Here is a 21,431-nt window from a genome sequence, read left to right on the forward strand (position 1 = left end):
CAGAAGTCCTCTGGCACACTCTGATAATAAAAATACGGCTCTGGGGAGTTAGCTCACGGTGGTAAGGCGCCGAGTTCCAATTGCTACTAAGTTCAAATCCCATGGGATGGATTTTTTTATTTTTATGTGGTATTGTGAAAAGTGCAATCACCTTGAAAATTAAGGTTAGGGGCTCAATTCAATCCAACCTGTATTGCAGTATTTACGCAGTAGCTCTTTTTCCAATGGTCAAATTAATTCACAGGTTGGTCTTGGGTACTGTATAAAAACCTACAACTACTACCAGTTTGACCCCTGGTAGTAGGCTTTCACTTTTCAGAATTAGAAGTGTGTGGGCATCGGATGAATATTGTAAATATAGGATCAAAATAATATCTGCCCTGTTTGGGATTCAAACTCATATTTTTAACTATGAGCCAACTGCCTTTGCGGACTGCACCATCAATCAGTTATAGCAGGTGAGAAAAAAACATGACCACCATTGTCATGTATTTCTATGAATATGAACATCATATAATCCTCATAGCCTACACATTTGTTCTTAAAACCACATAGATGTGTATGAAAGGGTAAGCAAAAATGTTGAATTTGGTCATACGCGGAAACGTGCCATACTGATTTCCCAATTATGTGTAACGGCAGTAGTCAAGGAAGCATCATGCAAAATATATTCGCCGTGCTTCACCTGCTTTTATAGTAAGCCTTGAGGTGGTACCACTCAGCACATCTAGAAGGGAGTGTAGCCTACGAACTAGATTTACTACCAAAAGACCAAAATATACTGACAAGGTGAATCCAGGTGAAAGCTATGATTCCTTGTCGATGTCACTTGTTAAATTCACTTCAATCAGTGTAGATGGAGAGGAGACGGGTTAAAGAAGGATTTATTTTACGCCTTGAGACAATTGGGTCATGTATTGTGTGTCATTCAGAAGGTGAATGGGAAAGACAACATATTTAAGTGCCTTTGAACGGGGTGTGGTAGGTGCCAGGCACACCGGTTTGAGTGTCAAGAACTGCACCGCTGCTGGGTTTTTCACACTCAGCAGTTTCCCGTGTGTATCAAGAATGGTCCATCACCCAAAGGACATCCAGCCAACTTGACACAACTGTGGGAAGCATTGGAGTCAACACGGGCCAGCATCCCAGTGGAATGCTTTTGACACCTTGTAGACTCCATGCCCCAACGAACTGAGGCTGTTCTGAGGGCAAAGCGGGGTCCAACTCAATATTAAGAAGGTACCCCTAATGTTTTGTACAGTCTGTGAATATCACTTTTGCATTAAACTGTCAAAATGAACCAGAATTGAAGTGTGTCAGTAAAACTAAGCCTAAAATGTTTTTCCATGAAAGTTACTCTTTAACCTCCTGTATGCTAAATGTTGTGTGCAATAGCTTGGAAAAAAAATAAATGTGACTCAATGACACCATGATGATGTTTATTTCCAACATGAGGGCTGTTTTCCCAATACTAATGAGTATCGTGAGACTGGTATCATCCTGGCCCTAGTATCAATGCTCTGGTATAGTCTACAGCCTCTTTTCCAGATGACACATTATAGGACCTGTTACACAACCTCGCTCCAGTCTTCTGTTGAGTTGTACATTTTGTGAGTGACATAATAAAGTAGTGCACTTACATAACATGCAGGGAGTGACACCATCAGTTTTGATAAATTATTTAGTCAGCCTTTTGTTTCAGAGGAATACTTAAATCCTTTTGATTTGACTCATAATTTCGGTTGGTTCTTTGCTCTGAAGTAGATGGGCTGCCAGACAGCGTTCAGCACTTTGTCGGTATGTTTTCAGCTGGTAGGACTTTAATGAGGGCCCGGCGTCAGTTACGTCACAACTTAGTTTTTCATGACTGAACTTTGTAATTAATAAAATATATATATATATGGCTATTGTTAAAGTTAGATCCCACTCTGGTAGGAGATGTTGTTTTTATGCCATGCTTTAGGGCTCAAAACAAAGCGCTTGGGACCTCTTTCAGTTTAATGGTCAGCAATGCATAATACAAGTGACATACATTTTGAGTGATTTGTCCAAAGTGAAAGTAATGGCTGGAAGTGCATGCTTTTATAAAGAGAGAAGGAATTGGCAGAAGGAAGGAGAGGGAGGTGTGGGGGGGGGGGGGGAGAACCCAGGCCAAACCCTCTTCTCCCCACTCCCTTCAAGGATTAGAGTGAAAATGCTTCCCCTTTTGGCCCAATGTGTTCCGCCTCTTTCCACTGCTCCAGTCCCACCACACGCGCTCTCACCAGACATGGGGAGTCCCTCACTACTGTGAGTGTTATATGTTGCTCAGCACATCACCTCCAGAATATTCCAATGAAAAGGTGCAAGCGGTAAGTTATGGGGGATTTTATTAGAGGCTTACATGACAGATTTGGCTGTTTGGGGGTTCCCCCCCCCATCCCCTCTGCTGTACATGGTGTGTTGTGTAATTATTAGATATGACTTGTTAGATATTACTGCATGGTCGGAGCTAGAAGCACAAGAATTTCGCTACACCCGCAATAACATCTGCTAATCACGTGTATGTGACCAATAAAACTTGATTTGATGGGTAGAAACTAATCTCCGGTTTGCTTGCTGCATGGGTTCTAATTTGGGTTTTGTTGCGAGGCCCCAATTTGCATTCGTCGTTTTTAAAATTTGCCTGCTAGTTAGTATTTTCCATGATATGTAAGGTGTGCTGATGTACTGTAGGCACGGTACTTTCAATGTTATTGTACTTCTACTGCTACCACCATGTGGTTTTCCATTTCATTCTTTTTACATTATTTCCATTGATTTAAAGAAGAATGTGTAACAGGCAAGACATGATCTTAAACTATTCGAAGGTGTTAGACCTAGATAGCAGACTTTTATGCTCTCCAGGAGTTAACCAAATGCATTGGCTTGTGGCTACATTTGCATGAATAGGCCTACATTTAATTTGTTTTCGTAAGAAACGCTGGCTACTTTATTCCATATAATGCTAGAATGGGCACTTCTCCTGCTCTTTCCATCTGGTCAAAGGGCACCTTGAAGTGAAGATGTTGAGACTTCAGAGGAAAATGGCAGCAGTAGAATATTTGCTGAGTTGTAATTGGTGATGTAGTGTATGGTTTTGTAGCTCCCCCGAGTGGACAGAATACTCCATAACACAGTCCCTCAGTCCCATCCACTTGGAGCACAACCAGTTAATTTACAGTCAGTTTTCTTTAGCCTGATGATCTGTGCTGTTTGTTTAATTCACTCCCAGCTATTGAATACATCTGAGGGGCAGTTGTATAAAGTACTTAAGTAAAAACACTTTAAAGTACCACTTGAGTAGGTTTTTTGGCATCTGTACCTTACTTTACTATTTATATTTTTGCAAACTTTTACTTCTACATTCCTAAAGAAAATAATGTACTTTTTACTCCATTTTCCCTGACACCCAAAAGTACTTGTTACATTTGGACAGGAAAATTGTCCAATTCACACACTTACTTTTGATACTTAAGTATATTTTAGCAATTCCATTTACTATTGATACTTAATTATATTTAAAAGCAAATACTTTTACTCAAGTAGTATTTTACTAGGAGGCTTTCTCTTTTATGTGAATCATTATCTATTAAGGTATCTTTACTTTTACTCAAGAATGACATTTGAGTACTTTTTCTACCACTGCTGAGGGGTATACTACGAAGCAAGCTAGGTCTACTCAGGTTTTTTTCCCGCTTCACATTCCAGCTCATTTATGGATAGCCAAGGGCACACTCCAACACTCAGACATAATTTACAAACAATCCGTACTACAACGGTGGATATTGCTCCTTTTCTGGATCTATTAATGTTGTTACTATTTAGCCAAATACATTTTCTGGTCAAGCGACCATATTCTTCAGGCAATTAAAAACGGCTGGACGGACGGGCAAGTAAGGTGCCTTTTTGAGAACTTAATGTCAATCCCTGTGGGGTTTATTCATTGTTTTCTGTGAGTGAATTGTCTGGTGACGGGCAAACGCACACCTGAGTTGGCAAAGTGCAGGCTGGCGAAACAATACTTTTCCTCTCTGTCTGAATACACCAGACTGGATCTCAATATGTGTTTATGGTTTACAATGTTTTAGGCTACCTCCTGAAACTTGTATGGGCATTGACTACACAGTATCTTTTAACGTACCTCTTCCTCCTCTTCTGTTTTCTTCTCCTAGTTCCAGGTCTCGCTCCCGCTCCAGATCTCACTCTCCGTCCCACGGCAGGAACTATCCCACCAGAGACTATCAGAACAACCAGGGTTACCAGGGTTACCAGAGAGGCTACAACCGCGGCTTCCGCAGACCCTTCTACTTCCGAGGTAGAACCCGGGGCTTCTACCCTCGCCGTGGTTACCAGAGAGGAGGGAACAGCTATGGCTACAGGGCCAACAACTGGCGGGGGGGTGGCCACCGGGACGGGCCACACCGCGACCAGGATCACCACGGTCCGCATAGCCCCAGGAGAGGCCGCTCACGCTCCCGCACTCCTAGGAAACGCTCGGGCAGCCGCAGCCACTCGCGGTCTCGATACTCTGACCGCTCGTCCTCCAGGGGTTCTCGGTGGTCTCGGGGGCGCCACAGCTCGTCTCGCTCCCGCTCCTCATCCCCGCGGCAACGCCGCAGCAGCCCTAGCTCGGGGAAGCCCGGCTCCAAGGATGTAAAGGACAGGCCTACGCCAGCAGAGGCCAAGGGGGAGAGCGGAGGAGGGGCTGGGGAGCAGGCAGAAGGACAGGGGGGAGAGGCCAGTAGTCATGATAAAGATTCTGCTGGGAAATGGCAGGGTCTGAGTGACTATGACACCAGCCCCAAACGCAGCAGTCCTGCTGTTGGTGCCAACCAGGGAAAATCAGAACCCAAAGGGCCGTTGTGGAGAACTATCGGCAGCACTGGCAGTGCTCCCTCCACCAACAGCCCACCGGGCTCCACCAAGGCTGGGCCAACCGCCTCCTTCAGCGGGTTTGGCTTCCTTGGCAAGGAGGATCCCACCACGGTAGACGATAAGAGTGCCATTTCCTCTGCTTTCAAAAAGTATGTTCCATATTTCCCATTATATTCTGCTACATTTGTCTTTCATCATACCTGTTTTGTTTTATTTTCTTTAAGTTGAGTTTTCCTCATCCCACTTTGTGATTGTAATTATTCTTTTAAAATTGTTCAGTCTGTGCTCAGCTACAAAAATCCTTGGAAGAATACAGCTAAAACTGTATGCCGTAGTCAATGGCAGTCCTCTTCTCATTTCAAATGCTAGTGATAACAATTAAAAAGTCGCTGGCTGTTGTCCTCTGCTATGCATTGAAAGTAGGTTCAGTTGTATGAAATCCCCCTAATTTTGGAGGTGGAGATTAAGTATAATTATTTCAATACCAGACCTATGCTATTGTAAGTGTTACATGTCATTCTGTGGTGTTGTCACCTCTATGGTTGTGCTGTCTTGTTTGTTGATCATCCAATATTTGTACCCCTTGAGACGAAAAGCATTCAAATTTAATCAGTGCCCTGTTACAAAACTGGGGTTCTGTAACACAACTAGACATTCTTCTTTGTATAACATGTTGTAAAGGTCCATTTACTTCTGTCTGATTGTCCAGGTTCTTGGCAGAAAACAAGAGCAAAAAACAGCAGGCGGCGGCAGAGTGGAAGAATGGCCGGGACAGGGACCAAAGCACCACGGACGGAGACGGCAGAGAGAAAGGCAAGAGCAGGACTAGCAGTGGCCTCTTAAACATAACAGCAGGTTCCTTCAGCTCCAAGGCCGATAAGTCCCTGCCCTTCCTGGACAAAGCTGAAGAGGCCTTCCTCAAGTCTCAGGCTGCAGGGAGAGAGAGGGAGAGGGAGGCAGAAGAGGAGGCCAAGCCCAAAGGAGCCACCCTGACAACACGGGACGTGTTTGGGAAGTGGGAAGACGAGCCCCATTACTACCCCCCAGGGAAGGATGAGGAGAGACTGAGAGACACGGCCGAAGATGTGGTGGAAGACCTGGAGCACATGGAGGAGGAGCTCTACCGCAGCCGCAAGCAGGCCTCCAAGAAAGAAGAGAAGTCCAAGAAGAAGGAGAAGAAAGACAAGGAGAAGAGCAGTACGTCCCCAACCATAGCAACCGTGGCCCTTAGGGGTTCAGGTAGCAGGGAGAAGGACAGGCCCCTGGCCCTATTCCCCATCTCTAGGGTGGAGTCACCCCTACCCAGGCCCTCTGGAAAGAGGGATGACTTTGAGCTTAGTATCAACTCCTTTGACAAGATGCCCAGGTAAGCAGCATTACCATTATTGTTCATCAACAGACTGCTTGGAGGGTTAATGTTTTCTGAAAATATAATTTTTAACACAGGATAGTTTTTGATCTGCCTGAAAGTCAAAAATGTTATGGAACTCATCACGGTCTTGAACAAAACAGTTTTGTATCTGCTTGATCCACCTGGTCTCTCTTTCTCAGCTCCTCATCTGGAGGTCTGACCAAGGAGCGTGGTATGTCCAGGGATCTGGTGCATCCCGCTAAGAAAGATCACGGAGAGTTCCGTTCCATCTTCCAGCATATTCAGGCGGCTCAGCTCAGACGCAGCCCCTCTGAGCTTTTTGCGCAGCACATTGTCACCATTGTGCACTACATCAAAGGTAAGGTCTCTTATTGGGGACCATAAAGTGCTGTCTATGACGCCACAGACACAACAAGGACAGCAGTGGGGTTTAGCTTTGAAATATTCACTAGTTCCATGGACTGTTCAATCACTTGTCCCTTTGTAGGATTTACCAGCCACTCAGATTATTTACCAGCCCAAATATATATTTTCTGCTAAAATGACACGATCTTGGGTTAGCTATAAACATTTTTGGTAGGAGCGTTATATCTTGTCTTCCTTAGCAGTTGAAACTAATACATAGAAAAACAACCTAGCTTGTGAACAAAACAATGTAAATAGCCAAGAAACAAGGACAAAGTCTAACTTCAGTAGACTTTCGCTTCAAGTAAACTTTCATGCCTGTATGCAGCGTTTCTGAAAATGAATCTTTCACTCAGTTCAGCCAGGTAGTGTTGCAGCACAAGGTGGAATGGGTTATACAGGATTTGTAGTTCTTTTACTTTGTGCGATTTTACTTTTATTTATTCACAAAGGCACGTGAAATGTTTGCACTGTAGAGCCCTGAACACCCGCCAACGTGGCTGGTGAAATAGATCTCTTACCCGGTCTAATCTGTTAGAGATGTCCATTGACTAGAAGGACTATATAGATATTGTATCTGTCCTCCATTTGCAGCCCAACATTTCAGCTCTTCAGGCATGACTTTAAGTGAGCGGTTTGCCATGTACCAAAGAAAAGCCGCTGAGATGGAATTGATGAAGCCAAGGAAGAGTCCAGAAATCCATAGGTAAGGCAGTCTTTCTCATAAGTGTCTTCTTTTCAGATTGCTATGAGTTTACGTTAAGCGTTCAATATAGCTGCAAAGTTGTGTGTTCAACAAATGAAATACTCTCAAATACTTTGACACTATAGTGTGTTAAGTACATGCTTTGATGAAGCCATATCCAACTCACCTTGTGCCTTTTCCTTTTGTGTTCTCCAGGAGAATCGATGTCTCCCCCAGTGCGTTTAAGAGACACTCTCACCTGCTAGATGAGCTGGAGGACTGCAGCTACAAGGTGACCGGCCTTTTTGACATTTAATGTAAAAATATAAGGTGATTGAGACGATCCAAAGCAGCAGTGTTCAGCTTGTGCTTTTCTTTTAAAGGAGATGCATAAGTCTAAATCAAAAGAGCCCAATTTGTGTATTGTAATCCCAAGCGAGCCCCCCAGCCTATGAGATATGGTTATTGAGCGGGTATGTACGTACCCAAGAAAAAGCTAAAAGGAGGTGACTTAAGATGCTGTGTCCAAGCCTCTCATGGGACCCTAAGCAATGCCATCGTAAGTATTTCTCCTCAAACAAGCAACATGTTTTCAAGTTCAGTAAAATTATTTTGTTTTTAAAGGATATCTTAAAAGCATGCTCCTGTTTCCCATGAGTGTGTATATGTCTGTTGATGTGAATGTCTGTTACTTGGCCAAGTTACTCCGTTTAATAAAGCCTTAGAAAATGAACTAAGATTACATTAACACACGTGATTGATCTGTTTACTTGAGTACATCAATTCAAAATACTTTGATATAGAGCTTAAGTTATTTGGAAGAAAACATTTCAAGATGGCCTTGGCTCTCTGGAGGAATGCATTTATTGTGCAATCACCAGCAGATGGGGTGCAATACTACAAACACACACCTTCCTTATTTCACTGCATGTATTTTTATTTATTTTTTACTTAATCTTTGATACATTCATAGGTTGCACCTCAGTCACTGTCACGTCACGCCATTGTTATGAACGTTCTCAAGATGCCCTCGTGATAAGTCCAGTCATTCTGAACGGAGGCTAATGACTGTTTTGTTTAAATTATACGATAGTGGCCTGGAAATTTGACATTGCTAAAGTAGGAAAATATTTTGTAGGCAGCAACTTTGCCATCATTATCATGCTGTCAAATTTACTTTAGAAAGATGGAAATGTCATTATCTTGCAAAGTTTCTCAAAAATAGCTAGCAATGCTAATGTTAGCCAGCTAAAAACTGGTGGTCTTCCCTCAATCTTAGCTAGCTAGCTAATGTTATACTGCATCTAAAGTCAATCTGGCGACATCACAATGATGACTATTTTCTTACTAATTATTTGCCTCCTTTTGAAATGTGATTGTATTTCCAAGACACTGTACTGCACTTTTTAATAAATCTCCATCAGCGCTCATTGACAATGCATTGAATAGAATGCTCAGTTGGGCACCAGTCCTAAAACGAATGTTCAAAACAATATTGTGACGAAACGTGCAACCCATGAAATGGAAAGGCATCATTACTTCATTATGTTGCCCACTTCTAAGTTGTGGTATCGGAAGTGGCAAATAACATAGACCGCACTTCCATATCTCCACAGGATCAGGGTAAAAAACCTAAAGGTGACCCAATGGACCTGCGTCTGGATATAGAGCGCCGTAAAAGGTTTTCTGGGAAGGAGCCTGGGCAGCATAAACGGGACGGGGGCAAGGGCTCCGGAGGCTCCCGAGGACCCAGCCAAGAGAGGTCCTCAGAGAGATCCGCCAAACACCACAAGAAATCCAAGTAGGCTTATTATAGTTTACTTTGAAATCACCTCCCCATAGTCTCCTCCATCCCTGAATTGTTTCTTTCATTGGAATGTGGTTATATAAACTATATGCATGTCATTTTCTCCACCCCAAGGTTTCTTTGCGATTTCATGTTCAGCACTTAAAATATAGATCCAGTTAAAATGGAGTCTAGTTTGTAATTTCCCCCTTTTTACCCCTCTCGCTCACAGAAAAACCAAGAAGAAGCGTGATCGCTCTCCATCCTCCTCCTCTTCCTCCTCCTCTCCCTCTCCCTTCAGAGGAGGGTTCAGAGGTAAAGACCACATGATGGGGGAGGAGATGGAGCACATGGACCAGGGCTACAATAAACCTCGCTTCGGGCCCCGGGACTACGGAGGCCCCATGGATAGGGGTCTCTCCCGGGATTATGAGGGCCACATGGAGAGGGGTCCCCCCCGGGATTACGAGGGCCACATGGATAGGGGCCGAGGACGTGGAGGAGGATTTGTAAGTTCTGCTCTCTGTGTGACGTATTCTACTGTTTCACCTAGCCAGCCTACTGTATGGACTGGAGTGCACTATGGAATGACTTTGATTGTCTTGTAATTTTCTATCTTTATAACTTCGCTATAGACTGTGCTTCTCTGCTCTGTTCCTTCCTCCTAATGATGATGATGATAAGGAAAATGAGGAGGATGATGATTCTATTTCACACTTAATCCATACCTGATTACTAAAGGTAAAGTAATACTCATGTGACATTCAGAAACACAATACTCAATGTAGAAGCCTGACTCCTCCTTCTCTCCACAGCCGACTGAGAGCCCCTGGTGTTCTCATCCCGCTTACTCGCTCTCTCGCTCTCCATCTCTGATGTATTTGATCTTTACATTGGGAATGCTTTCCTGCAGCTATAATTTTTTATTCAGGTCCAAGCCCTCAGTCCAAGCCCTCCCCTCAGTCCAAGCCCTCCCCTCAGTCCAAGCCCTCCCCTCAGTCCAAGCCCTCCCCTCAGTCCAAGCCCTCCCCTCAGTCCAAGCCCTCCCCTCAGTCCAAGCCCTCCCCTCAGTCCAAGCCCTCACCTCAGTCCAAGCCCTCACCTCAGTCCAAGCCCTCACCTCAGTCCAAGCCCTCACCTCAGTCCAAGCCCTCACCTCAGTCCAAGCCCTCACCTCAGTCCAAGCCCTCACCTCAGTCCAAGCCCTCACCTCAGTCCAAGCCCTCACCTCAGTCCAAGCCCTCACCTCTGTCCAAGCCCTCACCTCAGTCCAAGCCCTCACCTCAGTCCAAGCCCTGTGAATATTGGAAATTATAATAGTTGATTGTGCTCAGACTAAGTTTCTCCTAGGTACATATCTAGGATCAGCATCCCCTCCCTCAATCCTAACCTTAGCCATTAATAGGGGAAATGCTAGATCAGTGTTTATGGGCAACTTCACTCTTCACCCCCAGTCTGACCCTGTTTGTTTTGGTTTCAGCTCCCCAGAGTGAGAGGAGGTGGAAGGGGCTGGAACAGGGGCAATTACCAAGGAAACAACAACAGCAACCCCCCTCCTAATATGAGCAATGCCCCCCCAGAGCGCCCGCCAGACGAGGAGTGGGACCCAGAGTACACTCCTAAGAGTAGGAAATATTACTTTGTAAGTTTCAGCACTTACTCTTTATTTGAGTATACCATAATTACTCTTTATTTGAGTATACCATAATTACTCTTTATTTGAGTATACCATAATTACTCTTTATTTGAGTATACCATAATTACTTTTGTGTGAGCACTTCTCTGCACAATACCCCTAGTGGATTTGAATCCAAATAGTCTCTCCTAACATTCAGAGCTGATTTTGGTTCTGTTTTCCCAGATTAGAATATGAAAACATGGTCTTGATTCTGTTTTCATATTGTGATAGGTGATCATCTTTGCTCTTAGTGACATTAATACAAGATGTATACATGTTAAATCTGGAATCGGTAGCGGTGAAACTGCCACGTCTGTTTGCGATATTACAACAAAGACGTAGTTTTCCCTTGAACAGCATTGCACACGCAATAGAACAGCAGAGTATGTTCTATGATATTTTTTTACCATGATGTAGAATGCTCTGCCCCGTTTCAAAAGAAAACAATAAATGTGCTTGGGGCGACCAGTGGCACTGTTACACCAATGTGGATCTCGGCTTTAATAATGAACATTAATACATGTTAACACATTTTAATTTGCTGATGTTGTCTTGGAATCCTTTTCACTGATCTGACCGTTTACTTATTTGGCAGCATGATGACCGAGAGGGAGAGAAGACGTGGCTGGAGAGCCGTGGCCGAGGGGCCTTCCCCCGCAGCAGGGGACGCTTCATCTACCGCAAGGGCGGCAGCAGCCCCAACAAGTGGACTCATGACAAGTTCCAGGGGGATGGGGAGGAGGGGGGCGAGCATGGGGAGGAGCACCACACAGAGATGGACCATAAAGACAACATCCAGTCCGGAGACCCCTCAGCTTCCAAGCTGTAGTAGACCCTCCTCTTCCTTCTTCCAGAGCTTTCTGTTCATCTGTTTGAGGTCATCTGATTATCTGCCGTCATCTCTGCGTAAGCTTGAAGAGTCTAAACTCTGGCTACCTGCCCTGCACCTAGTCAGTCACAGCATCAGAATGTACACGGTTGTTTTCCTATCGTTGACTCAAGCCACTTTCAGTAAGGGTTATATGGGAGAAAATGTTTAATTTAACTTGAATGAAGGGGCAAGCTACTTTTTATTTTTGTTTAATTACTACCAGTAATTTGTATTTGTTTCTGGGTGTTTGATATGTAAAGATGTGCTTTGTTTGTCTTTTTATCTGTATTTGCTTGTTTGTTACGAACAATAGCAGACTGGTTTCCGATCGTCTCCTGTGGGATATACTACAAACAGGATAAAGGAGTTGGTAAGCTAACTTGCCTACAGTAAATGTTATGAAATAAGAAAGTTATTTATTTTTGGAGTCAATTAGACCATGCCCAGATTGAAATAGGCATGGTCTAATTGACTCAACAACCAAAAATACATATGAAAGTTTAGCTTTCTTAATGAACCGAATATCTGTAGTTATTTCTGGTTGGCTAACTCATTGATCTTGCTTTGTAGTACACCCCTCTGGGTCCTCTGAAATGGTTACGTTATTGTAGCTACGTTGATTTAAAGCAAAGTAACTTTCCTCATGACATAAAAATGACAAATGGATTTGTGCCTTAAAATTGATATTCATAGTGATATGTATTGCTCTTATACTTTCGTCGTACAGCTTTTCTGCTGTACTAGCTAAAGCAAGCCTTTAGCTAAACAGCTGTTTAGGGCAGTGCTAGGTTTTTGATGGTGTTTTGCATGACACTTTGGTCCCATGGGGTGGTAAGGTTAGATTCCAATCTCTACTGTGGGTACAGGGCTCATACTAGAACTGGGCGATGTGGACAAAAATCCATATCACGATAAATTGCCTGAATTGATGCGAGAACAATACATTTCTAACAATTAACACAGTTAATTCTTTTTTTTTAAATGATACTTTCAACTACTACTAGTTTGATGGTTGTAGCCATCAATTATCCAATTAACAATGACCCATATTAGCAAACTTTATTTAAAGGTTCACATTTCTCTACTATAGGCTACTTATCGTATTGAACGATATCAGCAAAATGCCTGCGATTTAAATTTCGGTTTATCGTCCCAGCTACTGCTCACATACCAGTATGTCCTGCCACGTTGAGAATTCTCCATCCTACATAAGCATTCTCATTACCACCAATACTTCTGGTCTTCTACTTGTTGGAGAGTTGAGCTTGTTTCTGTGTGGTTTGTTCCCCTTGATACTTCCTGTTTTTAAGCATCAAGAGGACTTTCACTGTGTAAAATGAAAGGTCTGCTACAAAAAAATATTGTTTCACAGCTGACAAATAGCAGGTGTATGTTTGTGCCTGTGTCATAATTTTAGGTAAATCACTATTTAGATTTTTTTTGAATATAATTATAGGAAAAATAAGTAGTTATGTAACAAACAAAATTATTGATATTGAGGCCTTTTATATTGGGAGTTTAAATGTTTTAAATATACAGAACAAAAATATAAACGCAACATGTAATGTGTTGGTCTCATGTTTCATGAGTTGAAATAAAAGATCACAATTTTCCATACTCACAAAAGCTTATTTCTCTCATTTTGTGCATAAATTTGTTTACAACCCTGTTAGTCAACATTGGTCCTTTGCCAAGATAATCCATCCACCTGACATGTGTGACATATCAAGAAGCTGATTAAACAGCGTGATCATTACACAGGTGCCCCTTGTGCTGTGGACTATAAAAGGTCACAACATGTCTCAAGTTTTGAGGGCGTGTACAATTGTCATGCTGACTGCAGGAATGTCCACCAGAGCTGTTGCCAGTGAATGTAATGTTCATTTCTCTACCATAAGCCGCCTCCAACATCGTTTTACAGAATTTGCCAGTACGTCCAACAGGCCTCATAACAGCAGACCACATGTAACCATGCCAGCCCTGGACCTCCACATCCGGTTTCTTCACCTGCGGGATCATCTGAGACCAGCCACCTGGACAGCTGATGAAACTGAGGAGTAGTTCTGTCTGTAATAAAGCCATTTTGTGGGGAAGGACTCAGTCTGATTGGCTGGGCCTGGTTCCCCAGTGGGTGGGCCTATCTGGGCGCACCTGCCCAGCCATGTGAAATACATAGATTAGGGCTTAATGAACTTATTTCAATTGACTGATTTCCTTATGAACTGTAACTCAGTAAAATAAGTGAAATTGTTGCGTTTTTATATTTTTGTTCAGTCTAGTATAGCAGTTTACGGGCTTCATCATTTTCGTTCTTCCGTAATGTTCTACATCAAAAGGTAAACCTATACTATTGAGGTTATGGCACAAGATGACATAAGTATAACTTTTCCCTGTATGTGGCAAATAAATACTGTCAAACTATACTTGTTGTTGGAGCACGAATACAGGTGAGTAGATGTCAAGGAGCAGGTTTAGTCAGCAACAGTGCAAGACTGCTGCTTTGTGCAGTCTACCCCTAGACTACATTGTGTCCATACTGTATGTGTTGAGCATACTGTAACTGTAGGACTCTATTCTTTGTTTTTACGCTCTTACTCGAAACAGAAGCTGACATCTTTTCTACTGTTCCCTAAGAGATTTTAAGTACTTGTCATTAATTTTCAATAAATATTTTCTCTGGTTCACTTGAATTGTTTTGTCATGTACTACTTGCCTTTTCCTTCTGCACTCCTCATTTAAAGTTCTGAGTTTTCAACATTCTTATCAAATGCCTAATGGAAACTCTAAAAGTTGTACACATCCACGGTATTTGTTATATTGCAATTCTTTGGACTTGACAAGATATACTGCAACATGTCTAACTAATTTTAGACATCAGTGCCTGCTTAGGACAATTTGATAAGGACTGCAGGAATTTAGCTGTGGAATTTGGTAATGAGCACATACTCGATATGCGACTGCAGACTAGTTGTGCGCGGGTCAGCTGTTTGTTCACCTGGAATTGCTAATAACCCATCCATCACTAGTGCAGACTGAAGTTACATAACCTCAAAAGCAAACACGGGTCACTCACTCAAGCAAAATTCAAGGAATACATGCCAGCCCAAATGGCATCCTATCCCATAGTGCACCACTTAACCCGAGCCCAAGGTCCTGGTCAAAAGTAGTGCACTATACAGGGAATAGGGTGCAATTTGAGACATACACCAGTTTTTTTTTTTTTATATGGCTGTTACAATCCCCAATTGAAATAATTAACAGGACACTTACTGGCACTGGACATGAACACTCCAGTCATAACAAGCAACCTTTTCATTCAGCATAGAACAGTTTGGGTTTGGAGGGAAAAACTCACCCAGGGAAGCCAAAAACAGAGGATCCCCTGGGACATAGCTGGGATGCACTGGATTTTGCACAAGGGAAGTAGTACCTTGGTAAGATGTACAGCACAGGTATGTCCAAAATGACACCCTATTCCCTATATAGTGCATTACTTTTGACCAGAGGCCATGGTCAAAAGTGGTGCACTTGGTAGGAAATAGGGTGCCATTTGGGGCAACAAAAACAGGTATTTTGCCCGGGGACAAATGACCTTTTCATAAGTCCTGAACAACCTCTTCAGGAGAAAGAGAGAGAGGCTGCAGGGAGTGTGGAAAGGGAAATCGAGTGTGCATCCCAAATGGAATCATTTAGGAGTTTGGTCAAAAGTAGTGCACCATGTAAGGGAGTAGGGTGCCATTTATGGATCCACAGTGTTGCTGCTGCTGTAACATAGACTGCTGGGACTGGAAAGGAAAACAGGAAGTTACTAGTCGGAGATGGTGGCTAACGAGGGGTTAAAGGATGGGGGATTCTGTGGGAAGACTTGTAGCCGGCTAAGATTAACATGGAGGGTTGGAGCTTGGAGCTCTTGTGGAGCAGCCTAACAACCATGTAATTCAATAAGCAAATGTTAACATACATAAGACAGTGATATTGGTGGTTTCTCTAAGCTGTCTGCATTGTAAATCAATGTGTGAATGTCCAGTGGTCATGAAATTCTACTTTTTATTACCAAAATGTATATGGATACTCATTGAAGTATAAACATAAAAGCGTGCATTGTATTGTGCAACACATTTGCCATAGTCATACATTAATGAAAAACGTTGAAAATACACATTGAATGAAAAGATGAAGGTGAATCTGTGCCTGCCCAGTAAAGTCCTCTACAGTCTCTGTCTGAAGTAGATAAAGTTCAGGGTTAATAAAATGTTAGGTCATTGAGTCACTTTAGGTCCTTTAGAGGTAGTGTACCCGTCCGATGGTCCCTGTCCCAGTGGTCATTATATCAGGCTGCCTGTTTCTCCAGATTTCTCTGATGATGCGCTCCCTCTCCTCCAGTTGCCTCGCCCTCTCCAGCTCATCTGCCGACGCAAACACGTTCACGCTCCTCAAAGTACCATTTGATTGGCTGCTGAGGTTGCTCATAGGCACCGCAGTTAATTTAGGGATCTCAACCTCCTCCCCTTCTTCCACATCCACTTTCTCCTGTTCCTCATCTTCTTCACTAGACTTCAGTTGTCTCCTCTCTAGGGAGTGGGGAGTGTTGTTGTTCTTGGTGCGACCACGACGTGTGCTACAGGCGATGCCAGTGACCAGGAGGCACAGGGCCAGGAGCAGGCCAAAACACACACCCACCATGAAGTACAAAGCCAAGCTCTCTGGGTTGGCTAGATGGGTTTAGGAAAAACAGTTTAGATCACTCACTTACATAGCCTTGTGAAAACAGATTGTGTGAGCTTGCAAGATCAGGTTGGTTTTGATGCTATCAGCTACATTGCCAGGGGTTCAGTCAATTCTTCATTTCATTTAAACTAAATACAACAGCATGTGAATTGACTTTAACAATGCCTTGTTTGGTATCAGTTCTTGGCAAATCTCTTCACAAAGGGCCCCTGACTGGTCTTACTGTATAATCCACTTTCCTTTGGCTGTAATATGAGTACAGGAAATGAGGAACTTTACACAATATTTGAGAGGTCAAGCATGCAGACACTTTCCCGGTACAGGGGTGTCAAGCCAAAGCTAACAGAACGCACAAGTCCCTGGAAAGGATTGTGGTTCTACTCAGAGGTTACAGATCTTTCAGAAAGCTTTCTTAAAGCATCAGAATTAATAAAGGGTTGCTTTATCCTAGAATTATAAGAAGAACAAACACGGATGTCTCACCTTTGATGTGAGCATAGCTCGCCATGCTGTTACTTAGCAGCTCCATGTCTTTTCTAATTGGTTCCATTTTGACCTCTGTTTGGTTGACACCATCCACCAACAATATGACGAGTTCTTCTGTTTTGACGACTTCTCTGGTCATCACATCTCTAGGTCTCTGGTGTCAGTTCCGGGCCTGTCTCCAATACAAGGACCTGTAGTTCAAAAATAATTAACATACCGTCAGAACTGCCCCCACAAACAGGAAACAATCAACATTTCCTCTTCTACTATGACGCCAGTGTCATTTCCAATGAGAGGAACGGACTGTCATTTTGGACAGCCAGCACTCAAAGTGTCTAACTGTCTGAGCTCATTCTCTGGTCCTTAGGAGTCTCATAAGGCTTAGAAGAGAGTGTAACAGAATGCCTCCACCTATTTCCCACCCAACCATCCTCCCTACAATTCAATGAGGTGTCAGAGGTCACTGGGATGTACACATTGTGTTCCTGGTAGTACGTCCCTAGTGCCCCACAGAGGACACCATAAACACCGAGTCAGTCAGTGTGCTTGCTTAACCACTAATTACTTTGTATTTCTGGTATTTCCGTAGCAGTGGCCCAGCTATTCCTTTCCTGTGTGCTCAGAGTGGGGGGGTTCACTTTTCCCACAGAAACACGTGTTTCACATGCACGCTAACAGTCTGTCTGTGTGGAGTCTCACCTCGAGGAGGAGCCAAAGTGAAAGGGAAGGAGAGATCTAAAAAGACAAATAACACTATACAGTGTTACAGAGGTTGAGAGTGAATCTGGGGATTGGGGGAGGGAATAGGACAACAAAGTGTTGATGAAATCCCATGACTGCTGATTGCTCCCTCCCTCATTGCCTGCATGCAATTCAACAACAGCTGAGGCAATGGCAGACTGTTGTTCTTTCGCTGCGTCTTTCCTCTGGGAGTTTAAAATCATGCCAGCTATCATCAGGCCCATCAGGATCCTGTGTTTTCCCACCCTGATCTTTATCCCGCCGAGCCTTTATCCCGCAGCAGACCCTGACCCTGTTCACTCTCAAAGTACATTTTGCCAATTAAATGGTGGCCGCAATTGGCAGCATTGCTGCTTTGTTGGCCCACAGACTCATGGGAGATGGTGGGACTTGCCGCCTTGCCCCATCAGGGGTTCTCTGCTTATAGTTCTCTTGGCTAGCTAATTGATTTGACTTTTGGAAGGAAATAGCTCACCAACTTCATCCTCAGTTTTTTTTTCAGGCTTTAATGACAAGTGCTGTTCATTTAAAGACAAACAATATTTTCATTTAATTAGGCCTTGCTTGGCCTCGATTTTAATTTCCCAAATCCTACAAATTACCAGGATGGTGTTTCATCACCATGAGTCAGGCAGATTGAAAAGGATCAAGGTTAGGAAGGCTCTTTTTTTAAAAGAGGCACAAAAGCTCTCTTCATTTGAAAAATGCACCAGACACATTTCTGTACTTTTTTGTGTGTTTATAGTCTACTTCTTGGCATCTCGAAATATAATCCCTTTCAAGCACATTCTCCTCCCTGTGCATTCTCCTTCCCCTCCCTCCCTCTCTTTGAATAGCCATGTATACCAATGCACTCCAAGCAGTTTTATCACAAACAACCATAAAACTTTAGCACAACAAACAAGAAATGTTACCGTCATAAAAGTTTCTCTCAGTCTCAAAATGTCTGCATGCTACATACCGGCGGTAACTGGTGATGGCTCTTTAAGTTACACAGTTCTGGTCAACAAATTCTAAGACAGACAGCATTAACACCTACCAGACAAGTTCAATAACTCCTGAAATTAACTGTGGACGTGCGTGTTTACATACCTCATTAAACCCTCTGCCTTCAACCCTACACATTTCCTGCTTGGATAAATCAATCAGATTCAAACGATGACATTTTAAACCTTTGAATACCTAAGGGAAATTCTACGGTAACACAGACTCAGATTTTTCACTTTAAAATGTATGCCAAACAAAAACCAATGACTGCAAAGTTAAACAAACCATACAACTATGTACAAGGACAACTTTTAACAATTTCCACAGAATTTTACAAAAACACATGTACTTGAAGAACAGTGCAGATGCAAAGTTTGGTAACAGAATGACGGCATCAAAAGCACAAACCTTCATTCTGTTAAAATCTCAATATCACTCTGTTGCCGTGGATTTTCCCGTAAGTATTATTCTTGTCACTGGTGCCTTAAAACAGATATCATCCAACAACACAGTAATTTTAATGGATAAGGTTGTTGTCATAATACAAAAAACATAGAGACAACAAAACTGCCAAAAGCACATATGGTCTTTAACAACATACATGTGTGGCAGGCTGGGAGACAGACTGCTCTGATCATGTTTAAGTGAGGATGTAGAGGCGTTTTGGGTCTCTGCTTCTGTTACTGCTACAGTGCCTATAAAGAGTTTTCTAGATGTGGCATTATGAAGTACAGACATGAATAAGAGTTAATAACAGTCTCTACTAATAAACCTCCATGTCATGTTGTTACTTCCAGAGTACAGGATCACTTTTTTAGGTAAACTCAAAGTGTTTTCCTAAATTGTTAGGAAATCAATCTCTTCCATAGAAAACATAACATGTAAAAAGGCAAGTGAATACATCCTTATCACTGGTGAGGACATCAACAGTCGGTCCTACATACAGAAATAGTGACAACACCATTCAACAACACAAGTGAACTGAAACCACTCACTCACCTTAATCTTGATAAAGTCAGTTGAATTTGTGGCTTCACAGTCAATCCACAGATCCAACAATGATTCTCAGTCTAAGTCTAGACTGAGCAGCTGTCCATCTCTGTGGAAAGCAAATACTGCCACAGGCTGTGAAAAAAAGTGGAGGAGAAATCAGAGGATCTCAGAGGCGTAGAGGAGTAGGAGCAGTTAGTCCCATCGGGCTGTTATACTGCTGCTTAAGATGAGGAAAGATCCAAGGCTCAGGGGTGCTTGACCTGTCCTCTCTGTAAAGCTGAAGATAATATTTTAGAGAACAGCCTTCACACATGCTGCCTCTCTCCTCAACATCAGCTGTGCTCCACCACCACTGCCTCTCTCCTCAACATCAGCTGTGCTCCACCACCACTGCCTCTCTCCTCAACATCAGCTGTGCTCCACCACCGCTGCCTCTCTCCTCAACATCAGCTGTGCTCCACCACCACTGCCTCTCTCCTCAACATCAGCTGTGCTCCACCACCACTGCCTCTCTCCTCAACATCAGCTGTGCTCCACCACCACTGCCTCTCTCCTCAACATCAGCTGTGCTCCACCACCGCTGCCTCTCTCCTCAACATCAGCTGTGCTCCACCACCACTGCCTCTCTCCTCAACATCAGCTGTGCTCCACCACCGCTGCCTCTCTCCTCAACATCAGCTGTGCTCCACCACCACTGCCTCTCTCCTCAACATCAGCTGTGCTCCACCACCACTGCCTCTACTCAGAGAGAGGGAGGACTGGCCAAACCTGGGCCAAAAGAGGCTGTCAAAAGGGAGGTGTTGAGAGAGAAAAGAAAAGAGAGAGAGGAGAGAAAGAGATGAGCTTGATTAGCATTTTCCAAAAAACACAGAAAGAAATGAGCTTGATTAGCATTTACCAAAAATCCCCAAACAACATTAGTTGCATTCCACAGATCTTCATACATACATACTTACACTCAGTCTGAGGTATACTTGTGCTATAGTCAGTGTCCTGTTAACTTGGCCTCTGTGTGTGTGGGCTATCTCCAGCTCTAGGCCATGCCACAGTGAGGAAGCTCTGTTCAGCGTTAACCCAGGAAGGAGGGACTGACTGGGGATTAATTAAACTTTTTGTGTTGTGATCTCAGGGGTTACATTCCAAATGGCACCCTATTCCCTATATAGGGAACTACTTTTGACATAAGCCCTATGGGTCCTGGTCAAAAGTAGTGCACTGTGTAGGGTATAGGATGCCATTTAAGACAGGCACATGGTTTTAGGGATTAATATGTCCCTAGCAAGGTTTAAATAAACTGTTTCACACCCCCATGAAAGTCATACAAGTTTTTTTATGTGGTTCTTTGTGTTTGTTGTGTAAACCATAGTGATTTGTCCACATATTTCAGATTGATGAGGTAAACAACCATTTTTTCTTATTATTCCAAGGGGCTTTTACAACCAAAATGTTTATTTTGAATTCCTCTGTAAAGAACTGTTCTGAGCTAAACAGTGTTGATGTGGCAGTCAGTCCAGTGGCTTTCAAAAGCAGTTATGTGGTTGTTGTCACTGAGAGGTTTCTCAAGGTTGGTCTTAGAGAAAACATTTGTTTTTTTAAAAGAAGGTTCAAAACCAAAATCACACCACAGCTCAGACCACAGGTCCCCGACTAACAATAATGGAACGGCATAGGGAAATTCCTGAGATCCAGTGGTGGAACTACATTCTTTATCTAGTGGTTAGAGCATTGGGCAGGTAACCGAAAGGTTGCTGGATCGAATCCCCGAGCTGACCAAGGTAAAAATATGTCGTTCTGTCAGAGCAA

General features: G+C 43.2%; 2 protein-coding genes across 10 annotated transcripts in view; one reads left to right on the plus strand and one right to left on the minus strand.

The window, feature by feature from the left end:
• thrap3b (thyroid hormone receptor associated protein 3b) overlaps positions 1–14,383 on the plus strand; it is a 38,751-nt gene extending 24,368 nt beyond the window's left edge. For 4 of the 8 annotated variants that reach the window (XM_036970654.1, XM_036970653.1, XM_036970652.1 and 1 more), the window contains exons 3-11: positions 4,194–5,045; positions 5,606–6,262; positions 6,448–6,626; positions 7,268–7,379; positions 7,575–7,650; positions 8,975–9,159; positions 9,377–9,653; positions 10,625–10,786; positions 11,418–14,383. In XM_036970654.1, the coding sequence (XP_036826549.1) occupies positions 4,194–5,045; positions 5,606–6,262; positions 6,448–6,626; positions 7,268–7,379; positions 7,575–7,650; positions 8,975–9,159; positions 9,377–9,653; positions 10,625–10,786; positions 11,418–11,651 (2,734 nt within the window). In that variant the 3' untranslated portion in view covers positions 11,652–14,383. Of the gene's footprint in view, positions 1–2,207; positions 2,352–4,193; positions 5,046–5,605; positions 6,263–6,447; positions 6,627–7,267; positions 7,380–7,574; positions 7,651–8,974; positions 9,160–9,376; positions 9,654–9,779; positions 9,886–10,624; positions 10,787–11,417 lie in introns of those variants that run through there. The other 4 variants (XR_005041278.1, XR_005041279.1, XM_036970656.1 and 1 more) reach the window with 4 other exon arrangements.
• Positions 14,384–15,723: 1,340 nt separating this feature from the next.
• Positions 15,724–20,364, minus strand: eva1bb (eva-1 homolog Bb (C. elegans)). Of its 2 annotated transcripts, none has more exons than XM_021560083.2 (3): positions 19,635–20,364; positions 16,905–17,098; positions 15,724–16,405 (listed from the first exon to the last, which is right to left on the minus strand). In XM_021560083.2, the coding sequence occupies exons 2-3, from the start codon at positions 17,044–17,046 to the stop codon at positions 15,975–15,977; spliced, it is 573 nt and encodes a 190-aa protein (XP_021415758.1). In that variant the 5' UTR covers positions 17,047–17,098; positions 19,635–20,364; the 3' UTR covers positions 15,724–15,974. The 2 variants fall into 2 exon arrangements, with proteins under 2 accessions (XP_021415758.1, XP_036826552.1); XM_036970657.1 differs by lacking the exon at positions 19,635–20,364 and adding an exon at positions 19,044–19,615.
• Positions 20,365–21,431: the final 1,067 nt, after the last annotated feature.

This window comes from Oncorhynchus mykiss, chromosome 32, assembly GCF_013265735.2.
Source record: "Oncorhynchus mykiss isolate Arlee chromosome 32, USDA_OmykA_1.1, whole genome shotgun sequence".
Lineage (NCBI taxonomy): Eukaryota > Metazoa > Chordata > Actinopteri > Salmoniformes > Salmonidae > Oncorhynchus > Oncorhynchus mykiss.

What these genes read in the sequence shown, in the direction of transcription:
- eva1bb (XM_021560083.2), bottom strand. Translation starts at nt 17,046, where the DNA reads ATGACCAGAGAAGTCGTCAAAACAGAAGAACTCGTCATATTGTTGGTG. An exon ending in GAGCTATGCTCACATCAAAG is followed by an intron (nt 16,406 to 16,904) that starts GTGAGACATCCG and finishes AAACCCATCTAG; the next exon opens with CCAACCCAGAGAGCTTGGCT.